This window comes from Trachurus japonicus, chromosome 1 (assembly GCF_045865225.1).
Source record: "Trachurus japonicus isolate A0001 chromosome 1, Traja_1.0".
Lineage (NCBI taxonomy): Eukaryota > Metazoa > Chordata > Actinopteri > Carangiformes > Carangidae > Trachurus > Trachurus japonicus.
Window position 1 is genome coordinate 18,458,844 of NC_140907.1, and position 15,589 is coordinate 18,474,432.

The 15,589-nt window shown below is 40.0% G+C and overlaps 2 protein-coding genes across 3 annotated transcripts; one reads left to right on the top strand and one right to left on the bottom strand.

The window, feature by feature from the left end:
• Positions 1 to 1,557: 1,557 nt before the first annotated feature.
• On the top strand, positions 1,558 to 10,352 carry cdk2ap2 (cyclin dependent kinase 2 associated protein 2). Its single transcript, XM_085778366.1, has 5 exons — positions 1,558 to 1,675; positions 2,792 to 2,950; positions 4,003 to 4,094; positions 7,403 to 7,523; positions 9,977 to 10,352. Exons 2-5 carry the CDS (start codon positions 2,896 to 2,898, stop codon positions 10,042 to 10,044), a joined length of 336 nt encoding a protein of 111 aa, XP_085634492.1. The 5' UTR covers positions 1,558 to 1,675; positions 2,792 to 2,895; the 3' UTR covers positions 10,045 to 10,352.
• Positions 10,353 to 11,007: 655 nt separating this feature from the next.
• On the bottom strand, positions 11,008 to 15,538 carry aip (aryl hydrocarbon receptor interacting protein). Of its 2 annotated transcripts, XM_085778309.1 has the most exons (7): positions 15,411 to 15,538; positions 14,637 to 14,819; positions 14,365 to 14,553; positions 13,679 to 13,855; positions 13,323 to 13,464; positions 12,261 to 12,490; positions 11,008 to 12,135 (listed from the first exon to the last, which is right to left on the bottom strand). In XM_085778309.1, the coding sequence occupies exons 1-7, from the start codon at positions 15,507 to 15,509 to the stop codon at positions 12,130 to 12,132; spliced, it is 1,026 nt and encodes a 341-aa protein (XP_085634435.1). In that variant the 5' UTR covers positions 15,510 to 15,538; the 3' UTR covers positions 11,008 to 12,129. The 2 variants fall into 2 exon arrangements, with proteins under 2 accessions (XP_085634435.1, XP_085634427.1); XM_085778301.1 differs by lacking the exon at positions 11,008 to 12,135 and having other exon boundaries at positions 12,246 to 12,490.
• Between the last annotated feature and the right edge of the window lie 51 nt (positions 15,539 to 15,589).

Sequence of the window (15,589 nt, forward strand, 5' to 3'; positions counted from 1 at the left end):
ATTCCTACATCGACAACAGGTGGATGGCAAAGCAACTAACCTCCTCATCATTTCTTTTTTTTTATATTCAGTCAAGCAATTACTCTGCCTTCATTGTGAAGCCTTTAAATGAGCTCTGAAATGTGATTGTTGAACTGAGTCGTGCTTTCTCGACAAGTCAGGTTTATTTTTTAACAGGGACACATCTTTTATGCTGCCTGTGCCCAAGGGCATGAGCCAGTTACCTCTGCAGTTTATGAAAATTGAGGCAAATGTGTTCATAAGTAGGCTATCCTTGATAAAAAAAAAAAAAAAACAGAACAAAGAAAAAACTTTTCTTCCACTTTTGCTCTGCATAGCTAACACTGCACTCGGTGGAGAAAACACATTTTAAAATGTCAGTGTATTTCTTTTTATTTTTTATGTCTGATCACTTTGTCCAGTTTGTATAAGAACATGTTCATATATAAAGCACATGTAAGGCCTATAGATGTACAGAATCAGGTCTACAATTATGTAACACTATGACATTTGTGAGTAAATGCAGAAAACACTTTGAACAAATCTTCAGACATTGGCAAACCAGTCTAAGATGAATCCCATCTTGTCAAACACACACACACGGAAACTTTTCAGTCAAACAGGAAGGTGGTGAATATGAGACATCTCAGTTGGTAGCCTACAGTAAACGAGGACCAGATGATAAGGCATGGATCATTTTTGCATTGAAGTGAGCGTATTTCATATTCAATCATTTATTTATTTATGCATATGAAACTTGCCTACAATACACATTTGCAAGTGAATAAGAAGTAGCCTAGTCTTGCCTGAAAAAACAACAGCAACTAAATAAGCAATGTTGATTGCACAATTTGCAATTTTTAAACATTACAGTAAAATACCCTATTGCTCATTCAAATGCAGCACTGAAAATGTTGTTCAAATAAATATAGCCTATTAGCATCAAAATAGATAATACGTCCTCGCTGTGGAAAATGATTCATTCTAATACATAGGATAATTATATTTGAATTTTTGTTTAATCAGATAGATTGTTTTCTGCTTCAGATGTAATCATATCATATCCTACTCCTTTGGATAAATAATCCCTCATAGACCATGAAATAACATTTGATTCTTATTTAATTCATTGACTTATTGATTTATTTAGGCTACTTGTTTGCTTATTGTCAAAACCTCAACATAGGAGGGATCCTTCATCCAGGATGGGCAGACGTGCAATAGATGTTGTATCGGCCTGCCCTGCAGACAATGATTTAGCCTAATGTGAACTCCAGGAAGAGAGATGGTTAACAAGAGCTGATGAAGGCAGCTTCTGGTGGGCTGGAAAGGCAGGGAGAGCCAGCTTGATGTGGTGATGCTAGTTTAATTTATTTATTTATTGTTTAATTATTATTATTATTATTATTATTATTATTATTATTATTATTATTATTATTATTATTATTATTATTATTATTATTATTATTATTATTAATGTATGTTGTTTTGTTGCCGTGGTGATTCCCCTGTGACGACACCGTTTGGAACCAGACGACACAGGTGTTCCATCGGCCAATCACATCGCTCCAAAAGCCAAAAAACAGAACGTCCACTACTCCGCTCCAGTGCGCAGGCTCGGGCTCAGAGGAAGAGGCAGGACTCTCGACCACAGAGGATATCCACTCTCCTTAAAAAAGGTACAAAAAATACCACTCTTCTTGAATCACTTGTGGTCTCCTCAATGGCCACAGGTGTAGATAACCCCTCCATTGTTCGCTCTGTGTTTGTAGAAAGCCACGGGCGCTTTACGACTGTTTTTCCTGCGTTGTAGTTTTTAGTGTTATGCTAACCCGGCGACAGTTAGCTAATCCAGCTAACGTTACCAAGTAGTAGTAGTGAGCAGCTCGGCACCTTCCTCTGAAGCTAACGTCAGCTTTTGTGTCAGTGAGCACCTACGGCTCCCCGCGTATCTGTCACCATCGCCATTCAGCCTTTCACGCTGCCTAAGCCCCTTTTTTTGCATTCCCGAAACTTATCACGTAAAATTCGCAGCTAATTATCAGATACTATAAGCTGCCTGTCACATTTGAATGACAAGTGAACATTGCTCTGTTTGAAAGGCAGGGAGCACTTAATTAGGAACAACATACTTAGACGAGCCAGGGCCAATATTTACTGTCTGAGCAGCCTCAGTTCTCAGTGACATGGTTTCCGTGAGATGGTGGAAATGTTCACTTAGAGACACCATGCTAGACGTGTTGTTCAGTATGAGATGATGTTTTGTAAACAGTGGTGGTTATCTGAGTCACCAAACTCTGGACATCCCCATCTGACTTTACTTAAACCTCAAGGCATTTCTCTGGCCTGTGCATGGGGGCAATAAAATATCTCTTTCTCGTTTTTTTCAAACAATTTTATTGTCGTTTATTATTTTATGTTTATAGTTGCTACTATTTGTGTATGTGACAAATAGTAACATACACATATGTAAAGCACTGTTTTGAATGCTATGTATATTATGTATTATGTTATTTAGTGTGAATTAGTGGAAAACAACAAACAACTGATGAAACTGAGTATGAATGAATGAAAAAAAAACACTCCTTTGGGCAGAGTTGACTTTGTTGTTAGCAAAAAGTTTATAACGTTAGTGCTTTCTCAGAGAAATCATATGTTAATATATGAACACTTCCTTGTGGCAAAATGTGCTTAATTTTTGCATGTAGTTCTAAGTATTTACTGCTTTAACTACAGCCTGAATATACATATGTACACATACTATCTTCACAATTGTGTAGTTTCTTGTTATAAGCTCTTAGGAGCTCATCACCACCAGTAAAGCTGTATAAGCACCGGGTTGACGGGACTGAAGGAAGTGGCGCGTCGTACGGGGAGCTGCCTGCTGACATCGCCATGAGTTACAAACCCATTGCTCCTGCGCCGTCTGGCTCCAACCACACCCCTCCAGGTACTGTGAGACCTCACAGCCTCAATGTTGTTCAGGTATTTATTGGCAAGTTACAAATTCTCCATGTCAAGGATTCAAAACATCTTACACCATAGAGATGGAAAATAATAACAAACCAGTGATAGCTTAGTCAAATGTGAAAGTAACCACACAACCCAAGACAGTAGGTACAATGCATCATCATGCTGGAATAACAAAACCAACCATGTAAATTGTTTGTGTTCATATTGTATGTTGTTACTTGTGGTAAATGACCATGTTTAGCATGTGGTCTAGAAGTCTGAGGTATCTTAAAGGGATATTTCAACATTTTGGCAAATTCTCCTATTGCCATAATACCTATAGCCATAGGGGTAGGTTCATTACCTTTAATTGTCTGTGCATGTTGTTTTGAGATTGGTGGGGCAGAGACGGAGGTGCACGGACCGTATTTCCACGTTTCCCTCTTCAAGCTAGTAAATACACATTCAAACAACTCCAAAACACTCTTGTGGACAAGTTGTGACCTGCACATTCACCACGCTATGAAATAATAATGGAACGTTATGAGATGCAGTTGTTTTCGAAGCAATTGCATAACCGGCCCTACATTGCAGACACAGCTGCTGGGCAGAGTGATTTCAAAAGCAAGTAGATCTGAGTATTTGCTTCATGTGTCGTAATGTTACAAAATTAATACGTTATTATTTCATAGCGTGGTGAATGTGCAGGTCACAACTTGTCCACAAGTGTTTTGGAGTTGTTGAATTGTGTATTTAGTATGATGAGGGAAACATGGAAATACTGTGCAGCTTGTGTCTTTCCCCCGCCCATCTAAAAACAGCTTGCACCGACAATTAAAGGTAATGAACCTACTTCTAAGACTATAGGGATTATGGGAATAGACGAATTTGCCAAAATGTTAAAATATCCCTTTAGATGTAAAAATAATTAACTGTTGCTTCTGAGTATCAGGGAAACGTAATGTATTTTATTCATCATACTGCTCTATGATAGAATAAAATGTTCCAGGAGCCAAGTTTTTAATAAAATTATTCTTTTCTTTTGTCCAGGTTCGTCGGTGCCCTCTCCATCCCTTCCCTCGTCGTCCAACTTTAGGCCAGCTTTTAGTGACTTTGGCCCACCCTCCATGGGCTTTGTACAGGTATGCCTGCAGCACAGTTATCCATTCTTCTCTTGTGTCTTTTACTTTAATAATACCTTGTATATACAGGGCAAAAAAGTGTGTTGTAAAGTACAGCTTCAGTCTGTCTTGGCATTGATTCTACAAGTGTCTGGACTCTGAACTGGAGGAATGAACACTATTTTATACATCAATATACAGCGGGGAAAATTATTTTGAATGCGTCAACATTTTTCTCAGGAAATATATTTCTAATAGAGCTATTAACATGAAATTTTCAGAACCCAAATAATGCATATATATATATAATAATGCACATATACAAAGAAATTCAAACATTTATGTCCACATATTAAGTAATGTGTAATAAAGTGAAATGACACAGGGAATAAGTATTGAACACATGAAGAAAAGGACGTGCAAAAAGGTTTAGAAAGCCAAGAAAGCAGCTGGAGTCTGTCAGTATTTAGAAAGTAATCCTGTCCCCTGTCAGTGCAAATAAATATCAGCTGGTTTAGTCCAAATTGACGCTGATAAAAAGGTTTGGTGTCACACAAGAAGCATGATGGGGAAAAGCAAAGAGCTGTCAAGACTTTCGGAAACTTATTTTGCAGCACATACTGATGGCATCGGTTACAGATGTGTCTGAATGCACCGTTTTATCCATTAATAATAATAATGATAAAAAACTTTATTTCTATAGCAACTTTCAAAACCAAGGTTACAAGGTGCTTCACAAAATACAAAATCATTGAGAAAATAAAGCAATCAAAAAATGAAGAAAACATCATACAGAAAACAGTGAACAAGCATAAGATAAAATAATTGAAATAGATAAGACAATAGAAACAAAGATCAAAAAACAAAACAAAAAAACATTAAAATTATTGCACAAATGCCAGTCAGTATGTGGGTTTTTAAAAGCTTTTTAAAATGATACACAGACTCAGCTGAGGGGGAGCTTGTTCCACAGCAATGGAGCTAAAACAGAAAAGGCACGATCTCCCTTTGTCCTGAGCTGAGATTGTGGGACAACTAACAGCATCTGATTTCCAGATCTGAGGGATCTCGGTTCTAAAAGTTCTGAAATGTACAGTGGAGCTAGACCATGAAGAGATTTGTAAGTGATTAAGAGGATTTTAAACTGTATTCTGTAACGGACGTTAGTGTCAATATCCAAAAAAGAACAACAGTCATTTTACCATAAACTGATCATGACCAGGTGTTAAGAAGAGTTGTCCAAGAGCCAAAGATCACTGACAGACAGAGCTTCAGAGAGACCTGCAACTAGCAGGTACAGTTGTTAAAAAAAGAAAACACCAGGCAAGTCTATTGACGCGTTCAATACTTATTTTCCCCACTGCGCTGTATATTAGTTGTGATGATGGTGGTGGAGAGCACTGTCAAACATCTCCTATAGGGGTTCAATAGGCTGTGAAGACCATGGCATATTTTCATGTCAATAGGGGGGTCCCCGACTAACCCTTTTGCCAGTTGAATAAAAATGTTTTTCCCTCATTGATTCATGATCTCACCTGCAAAGAAAGCTATAAACACACAAATTGAATTCTTAAGTTGGCATGAGGTAACAGTATATCCATCCATCCTTTTAAGGGAAACAACATGAAGTGAGGAGAGACGGGCAGCCCCGGCCGATTAAGCACCTCACCTCCTATGCCAAATCAGATGTTCAGCAGCACTGAGCACCTCTGTATAGTCAGAATGGTACAATATTTTTTTCACAACCACATTTTGCGACAATACGACGGCAAGATTGGCAGTTGAATCAGATCAATCGTAGACTATTTGGGGTCTCCCCTGCATGTCAATTCACTTTTCATACTCAAGCCATTCAGTGACCCCTCGTGCGCTATGGATAGGGCATTGGTATCCTGTTTCTAAACACATTTCAGGTTTATCCTTTTAATTTTGACACACTGACGAAGACTAACCGTCGAAACCGGTTTGTGTGGGTTGCCTGTACCAGTGAGGCATTGAAGATATTAGAAGGACATAAGGATAAGTAAGACATAAGGGAAGTTTTCTATATACATGTGAAGCATTGATGTTTGAGATAAAAATGTCATTTTTGACAAGAATTTGGCATAGGGACAGTGATTTATTTGTCTTTCTGGAGAAATTGTGGGTGATTTTTTTAAATAGCATGGCAGCAGGTCCCAGAAACTTATTTTTTTACTTTCCCCTATGTTTCATGATACTTCCTGCCAAATATCATACACTCATGACTATTTGTAGTAACTAAATCGGGGTTTACAGTATTTTTACTGGGATTTTGGCGCTTTGGGCATCAAAGGGTTAATATTTTAAAATTCTCAAGGGATATCACCGGGCACCCTCTTGGATTTTGAAGAGGCAACCACCAGCTACAAGAAACAGCAGAGAAAAAAACTTTATCAGACGAAACAAGGTTCATCAAAAAATCAGGCTTTGGCTCCCGGACTAACACAGAGTGTTGCTGGCTTTTTGTTCTTTTTAAATTGTTTGTTAGCCGAGCACCTCCAGACTTTTTTCTTCTTTTGAGTGTGCACGCTGTTCCCTCTTCTTTGATTTATCCTTTTAATTTGTCATCCATCTGTATGAAGCAGTAACCAAGCCACACCACCCTTCATTGTATTCTTTCATTGGTTTAAAAAAAGAAGATCTTTCACTTGACGTAATAGCTTAACCAGACACTTTATAAACTGGGGTACAAACTAAATGATGTGTGCAAAGCAAATTAATTAAAGATGTCAAAGTAAGAAGTATACTAGTGTGCAGTGTTCAAATGTTTGAAGCAAGTGTTTTGATAATAAAAAAAGAATCATTAATTGGGAACAGACTTTTATTGCTGAACTTCAGGTGGATTTTATGAAGGACCTTTCTTTCAGTTGCAGCAGTACGTGTCCTTTTAAATGTTAGGCGTTTCATATGTATGCACGCAACAAAACAAAGGCTCAGTCACTCAGGATCTTTGGTTTTATTCTGTCATTTAGAGGAGCTGTGTTTGACTAGTTAGATAATCTGCTTCAGATGATTTACCTGGATATTTCATGCAGCCAGGCATGCACATCCAAGTATTGCTCCACATTTCTGCTGTTTTTATGAAGGACAACTAAGTTTGATAATACCACAAGGCTGCAGGCATGTGACCTCAATGTTGAGGTTGAGTTGTTGAGTTGCTGAGAATAATAGGTATATAAAGCTCTACAAAAGTCTGAAACAGTTTTCATCTATCCTTCTTTTCACTTGCGCTGTGCCAAGTCTAAATTGAGTTTTTTTCCCCACTGTCTCACCATGGTATGTTTTATGTTTCTATATTACACAAACAGCCTGTCAAAGTGTCCCAAGGGTCCACCTACAGTGAGCTTTTGTCTGTCATTGAGGAGATGAGCCGTGAGATCAGGCCTACATACGCTGGGAGCAAGAGTGCTATGGAAAGGCTAAAGAGAGGTATGTTTTACTTGTCAAAAGCGTGAGTCTGTTGTTCGCACAACTGATGATTCCTGTGGTGTTTGTTGTGTGAATGGTTCATTAAACTCCTGAAGGGCGGAAGAATGTATTTCTACTGTACTTTTATTATGTAAATTTCTGCTTTTAGATTCAAGAAAGGAATGTGAATTTAAACTCATTCCTAGCCATCTGTTTGCCAGGGCAATTACCTGTCTACCTTTGAGGAAAGCTGACTTGTCAGGGGTTTAACTGACCCGAAACATCGGTAATGTCAGTATGAAGGAAGGCAGGAATGTCTTTGTCAGCGAATGGCAATTTGGTGAACCAATAGAGCATGTTCTTATTTGCAAAAGCATTTATGTTGATAACTCTATTTTTGTCATCACAGTCTGTTTCTGAGGGAAACATTCCCAAATTCAATTATTTTCTACCTACTGGGTTTTAATTAAGTTAGTGTAGCTCCTCTTGGTAGCAATTAATGAAGCCCAAGATTGTTTTAAAGACAAGGTATCGTCATCGACCAACCCACGAGAAATGAAAAGTAAATAAATAATCAAACAAATAAACATGACAACGCACGGCCTGGAGCGTAACAATTTACACAAATAAACCTCATAGGCTCAATCTTCTTTTCCTTTCTTCTTTCTTGTAATTTTTGTTTATGTTTTGACTCTTTTACGTCTTAATTTAATTAAGACGTGAGGTGGTTACAGTCAGTAGAAAGGACCAAATTCTGATATTAAGAATAAATGGATGCTTAAGGATACCTTGTAGAGAGTTCATAAATGCTTGGAACCAGGGCTGTAAACTAACGGTCGCCACTCGCCAAATGCGACTAAAATATTCCCCTGGCGACTTAAATTTGGAGGGCTACACGCCACGGGGGCGGGTAGATGTTTGTCCTGCTTGTCCCGTGTTGTTGTTGTTGTGTCGCACTGAAGTAGCTCCCCCGACGACCCCGCTGTAGAAAACAGTTTCCCTCAGAAGCAACGTAGCCTCACGCCAGTGTCACACGCGGACACCACGGAAGCGCTACAGCGCCGCGCTCCGCGTGAGCCGGAGCCTCCCTTCCACACCAGACTTGCATTTCTCCTCGCCGGTTGCCCCACAGCTGTGTGTGTGCGCGTGCGTGCGTGCCTATCTCTCTCGCGCTCACGGAGCTATAGACCAGAGATGAGGACTCAGTTTGCGACTCGAACTCGAGTTGCATACACAGAGACTTCAGACTTGACTAGTTGGACTCGTGTTTTGGGACTCGTGATGAACAATCATTATTATTATTTTTGGCTCGTGCCAGAGTGCAGCCAAACACAAGAGAGAGAGGGACAGCAGCTCCTCTGACAGCGCAGTCAGCTGCGAGTGAGTGACAGGTGACTGTGAATCGGCTTTTTTTTTTTTTTTTAATAGCCTAGCCGCACCGTCTGTACAGGTGAGGCACAACGTCTGTTGTCTGGCCCTCCTTCACGGGGACTAGCTGCTGCATAACTGGTCTGGCACATATCAGGCTACTGTAGGATAAGTTGTTGTTGTTTTTTTGCTGCGAAATATGACTGAAGGCGCGTATGGAAGTCTGCACGGGTCGACACGCCCCCACGAGTTGACTGAGCTAATTAAAAAATAATAATAACAGCAGTTCATCTGTCAGACACATGCAGAGGGGCAGAGCAGCCTTGATTCTAGATACAGTTTTTCTTTAAAGGAAAATTCATTGTGTGTTTTCTTCATATTGCATTGCAATAGCCTATTTAAAGTGATCATAAACAACTAATAAATAGGTACTGTATGCTAATAAAGGAAAAGGAGTGATAATAATACAGTAAATGCTTTAAATTTCTTAGATTTAGCTGTGCAGTATTCTTAGTAGACCGGATAGCAGCAGATGATAGAAGGGTCATTACAACCAGAAGAGACAGGAGACTTTTATATTTTGGAGACTTGAGACTTGACTTGAACTCGTGACCAAAGACTTGAGACTTGATGAAGTCTCACCCCACAAAGACTTGAGACTTGACTTGGACTTGCAAAAAAAGACTTGTGAACATCTCTGAGTAACAGAATACAGAATAGAATAGAATAGAATAGAATAGAAGGAGTGTTTCGTTTGTTAGTTTTACAATGTTAAGGTTTCCCAATTTGGAATGTTTGGATTATTCAATAAGATTACAATTTATTTGGCTTTGGCTTCTTTTCTAAGCATGTATTGCTATAAAATACTGTTATCTCAATGAAAAGTGCTGAAACTGATGTACTGTAAATGTAACGAAAAGAGGCAATTTATTATTTGGCCGGTAAAAAATGTCCTTGGCCGGTAGATTTTTTCATCTACCGGTCCCCTTGGCAGGTGAGTCAAAAAGTTAGTTTACAGCCCTGCTTGGAACTGTTTGTTGCAGAACATCTCATTAATGTCGGATTGCTGATTTAACACCTTGCACCTTCTGTTTTGTCTTGTCCAGGTATAATCCATGCCCGTGCACTGGTCAGGGAGTGTCTCGCAGAGACGGAAAGAAGCGCCCGCACATAACCTTTCTGACAGATCCCTTCACCCCCCTCACTTTGTCCCTGTTACCCCCCACCTTCCCACCACCTTTTGCCTGTTCCCTGATGGCTTTTTATAGGTGCATTACATCCTTGTCTCCACTGTTCCCTGCATTCCACCACACCTATTTTGTTGATGACTTTCTGTGATGTGGGGGGTGTATGCAACATGCAGTTTTGTATCTATTTTGAAACAAGTGTGGTGAATTTCAGCACATTTTAAAGTAGAGTTGTAGGTAAAGACCTTGAATGGGAATGTTTAAAGTATCCGTTCAGTGATGCCAGTTGACAGAATCTTTTTTAAAATGGTGAAATCAACGTTGAAACTGCACTCGTCCTCAACTTTCTATTCTGAACATCACTCTAGAACCACTTAATATTTTCTGAGCATCTTGAACATACCCCGTTTCCATTCACCCTGGCTTTGTTTTCATCATTATTTTGTAGTGTTAAACACACATTAGATGTTTCTCAATCCTAAATAATCTGTACATCTCAAGTCAATTTGTTAGTACGGAAATTTTGTAAACCAGATTTTTGCAGTTCAGTATGTATATCTTAATTAAATAACAAGAAAAAAGTATTCATGTTTGTCATGTTCATTGTTTGTGCTAAAAACAGGATTTTGACAAAAACCTTCAAGGTCCACCAAATTTTACAGTGCATTAAACTTATTGGTTAGAATGAAATCCAAGAATCTAAAAGACTTAAATGATCCCCGCAGGGAAATTAATTTGATACAGTTGCACAACACTGTTAATATTCATCAACAGAAGAGAGAGCTCTGAAATGTTTTCACTAAGTGAACCGTGTGCAAATATTTTGGCCCTTTTCACACAAGGTTATTTGTCTACAGTGCAAGAGAATAATGATTAGCCCTATTGTGGTTCAACTCATCTCACCATAGGTGGCAAATATGTACAAAAAGAGAGAGATAGAGAAGAAAAGTTGGGGATACACAAATTTATTATTTTCCGATGCATAATCACAACCTCAATAGCATGTCAGTTCAGGCTTTAACCCACTGCTTCACTCTTTCTAAACAAGTAAAAGAGATACTGAGGGTTTTGCTGAGTACATCTTGACATTAAAATAACATAATGATATTTCTTACATATGAAATAAGTACATAAGGGAAAGAAAGAACACAAGTTCATGTGTTATATAATGATTGTCACAGACAGCTTGGTTTCCCGGGAGACAGTAGTCTCCTGCTTGTTCCAGTGCTTCTACTGCGACCAAGAAAGAACATGGTCTGACAGTGCAAAGGCAGAGGTGAGCATGTTGAGTACACGATGTTCCTTGTGCAAACCAGATTGATTTTCTGAAGGGAGAGCGTTTGTCTGAAATTCAATCAAAGCGTTCCTTGCTGGGCTATAGTCACGTCATGAGTAGGTAAAGATTATCCATCAGGTCTGCACATGTTTCAGGGAAAGCAATACAACAACATTAAATGTGTCAGCTACTTGTTTCTAATATTGTGAAAATAAATTGCTATACAATGACTTTACATAAACGGTGATAAATTCATGATTAAATCTTAGAGAAAGTAAACTGTCTTTTAAATAAATGCTATTACAGTCATTGTAAGGGTATCATTCTGTATGCAGCCCTTTGCTGTGAGCAGGTTATTCACCAAGTGTCAACATTTCTGAAACTTTAACAGGTTCAGTGAGAAATTGGAGCTCGTTCACACTGAAGAGCACGATGCTGTGAATTAACAGCGCTGCTGGCCAGTGCAGGCCTAACGTCGCTGTGGGATTTGAACTGTCATTGAACTCGGCCTGATAATGTCAGCATGTCCTCGCCAAAAACTTGAATTTCACCATTAAACTTAAGAGGGAGCCTGGAGGAATAAGGCCAGAACGCAAATTGCACCTTGGTGAATTTGTGGGGGCATTTGTGAGTCACGACCTGACAGTGTGTGAGAGTGGTTCTTGGTGTACCATGGAGGGCAGGGTGTTTGGATTGGGTGCATCATGGATAAAACTAAAACACCAGCAGCATACTGTTCTTTCTCCTCCATCTTGAAATTCACGGGCATCCTCTTGTCTCCGTCCCAATGAGAGATTCAACCCTGTGAGGATGGATGGAGGAAGAGGACATAAGAATGATACAGACATGCATTTAATTTTCATTACCATAAATATGTGTGTCCATAAAGGGGTTAGATGCAATTAACAGAACTCAGACTGGACTCACTGTAGTGGCGGTGGCTGGTGGTGCGTTGTAGTTAAAAAGGCCTTTGTAACGACCCTTTTCTTCCTTTTCCTTGGAGCGGATCTTCTCCTCCATGGCCCGCAGCTCTTTGGCTACAGACGGTCCCAGAGACGGGTCCAGCTCCAAAACCTTAGCAAAGTCAGCACGTGCCTCGGTCTCATTCCACACTGCAGCGTGGGCCTTGGCCCGCTTGTAGAAGGCCTTTACATTATCTGTTAGTGAGGAGACAGAGTAAATGAAAATTGTAAATTAGAAGACCAAGGACGTAGTCACTAACAAAATGAGGTGGGTGGGATATTGATTGTCAGGACAATCAAAGTCAGATCTTTACAAAATATCTACAATAAGAAGAAGAGGACAAAGAATGATATTCACTCATTCATTCATAATCAATACAATACACTTTGACTCATCGGCAGTGACCCCATTGCTGTATGAGAGAACAGACAAGTTATGGTACAATCAGCTGTTAAGATTGAGTAAATGCAGCAATCCATAATATGCTGTAAATGCAGCTGGTTTCTAGAGGTAACTGGTGATTTATTCATCTATCCTCTTTATTCTAATAAATTAATTCCTTTGAAAATACACTTAAACTTTTTTTGAACATTTTTATGAAACTTCACTAGTCCTATTGAATACTGCTATTGGATACAAGTTGAATACACGGTCTTGGTATGAACTATTACAATAGCTGTACTGGTATAAATGCAAAAATACTGCAACATGTTCAAAATACACATGAAAAAGTAACGTTTAGTGTAGCCATACACCATGGGAGGGTATTGGCCATCAACAGCCAGCGGCTTCAGTGAACTTAACTGGGGGAATAAACGCTGTTCCCACGAAAGATATTCCATCATTTAGTGTTTTGATGATGGTGGAGAGCCCAGTTAAAAGAAGCAGCATTGCATACGCTTTCACATGTATGTTTTGTTAGTTTGACATCACAAACACTTATTACAAATAATTGTAATCTATGGTCAATAGAAATCTTTCTTCTCCCAGTTCTTCTGCATCACCTCCACCACCACATAGCTTTACCTTCGTATTTGAAGAGCAAGGAGGAGCAGTGTTCGATGACTTCGTAGTACTGGCCCTGGAGTAACTTGCATTGGCAGTAGTTGAGGAGCAGTGGTGTGATCATATGGTCCAACTTTACCCATGTTTCATCTCCAGGATGCTCCTGAAACAAGAAACAAAAGACACATAAATATGCTGAATGACAAATCCACAGTTGATGCTGAGGCAGACAGAGTCAAGCCATGAATTGCTAAGTACAATTAAGTACAATATTTTAGTCTACAAAAGTAAAATACTTGATGTTATATGTAGAAAACTGTGACTGTAACTTGAAGAAATCTTTCATCTCTGTAACAAAGGACAAACTGCTCATTAACCTTCATCTGTAGATTTTTGAGGCAGGCGATGCCATTGTAGTACTTGTCCGTTGCCTCTTTGATTTTGCCGTCTTTGAAGAGCATGTTGCCTTCCTCGTGGATCTGAGGCACAAAGGCCAGTTTTTCTTCGTCCGTCATCGCCCACACATCCAGCTGGAACGACCCTGGACATAAAACCTGACCAGAGAGTGGAGCACAAACGGCACATATATATCATATTGCTGAGGTACATCTTCAATATAAAGTAGTTTATAAACTTTGCTGAAACCGTGTCACAGACTTTTTCAGCTGGGACAGTACCTATTAAGACACCATCACAGTGAATTCATATTGGAGTCCCTAGGCGTTTTCAGTACCTTGTAACCTTGTAAATATCAGAAATATCTTTCATAAGATGCATCTAGGGCTGATATCAAACATTGTGATACTTTGTTGGCACTGACCAAATGTGTCTGTACTTTAGTGTATCCAAATCTGTCAAGTACCAAATGCTGGCATCACATTATTGGTCATTATGTAATCTTGTTAATGGGCTCTTCAAATATCTAATATCTCAAACTAAGTGCTGATTTAGCATCTGCATCAAAACTCAGGTATTGTGTTAGTCTCACTGCAGAAAGAATTAAAACAGTACAAATCAATAAAACACCACCAGCCGTATTAATCAGGGCTCTTCTCTGCCTCACCTCCAGCAGGTCGATGGTGAACACGAGAGGCTGTGGACTGGCCTGAAGGTGATCCAGGTCCTTGTGCCCCAGCGAGTGGTGGGAGTGGATCTGGGCGATGCCGCAGCAGTGCCTCTGGCCTTCCAGGGGGTCCTTGCCAGCACTGATGTTTCTCAGTGACTGAGACACGAGAGGGTACAGTGCTGTGTGCTGATGGGTGAGGACACAGATGGGTTAAAAAAAGAAGAAAAAAGTCAGCACTTAGGTCAAATAGGATATCCAGTCTGACCAACCTTGGTGTCGCAGGTAAATTCTGCTACTTCTCCTTGTTTCATGCTGATGACCACTCTCTCCCACACAGCTAGTTTAAACTTCTTGCCCAGGATGAGCTCCATAGGTTTGCTGCGGCCTCCCATGGTCCTGGAGTCGTCCAGCACTGTGCCATCACACAGGCTGGTGCGGTAGTGAAAGACCACCTGGTGGATCAGATAGCAGAGGACAAAAATCAAACACTGCTCAACTCAACAGAAATATTAAACTGTGAAACTCGGCGTTGTGACAAGGCCCCTTCAAGGACACATAATCGATGCGGCTGATAGCTTGTTTACTAGAAACAAGAGAGCAATCGCCTTCTCTCAGACAGGCCTGGAGAGCGTCTACGCTCCATCAGACTCCTGACCAATCACAGCGAGGGAAATTTGATTGACACAGTGCGCTGACGAATCAGAAACCATAAACACGCGCCATCCTGTCCCGCCCCCTGTCTTTTCCATCAGATGAAAAAAAGAAAGAAAAAAACAGGGGAAAAAATGTAACCTGGCTAAAATAACAGTCTAAAATTCATCTAACTTCTAATCAACACAGACCCAGCGAAGTTTAGACACTTCCCAGCGATGTCTGTACACAAGGACAGCGTCTTTACCGCAGCATTAAACGGTGACAGCTTGAGCGAGCCAAGATACAACTGCTGATAGCATTAGCTAACGTGCTTCGTCGTATGCTAAACAAACCCGATGAGAAGGACTGAAACCCCCCGAGTCATTGTTTTTGTTGTTGTTGCTTTTTACCTTTGTTCCATTGGGAAAGGTCGACAGCTCTCCTTTCCCGGGACTGACCAATTTCTTTCTTATTCCCTCTTCGAGGAGCTTGCGTGCCTCTTCCTCCATCCTTCACCGAGTCTCGGTTCACGACAGATGACGAAGTTTGCCGAACCGAGTCGCTTCGTCAGACGCAGACGTCACTTCAG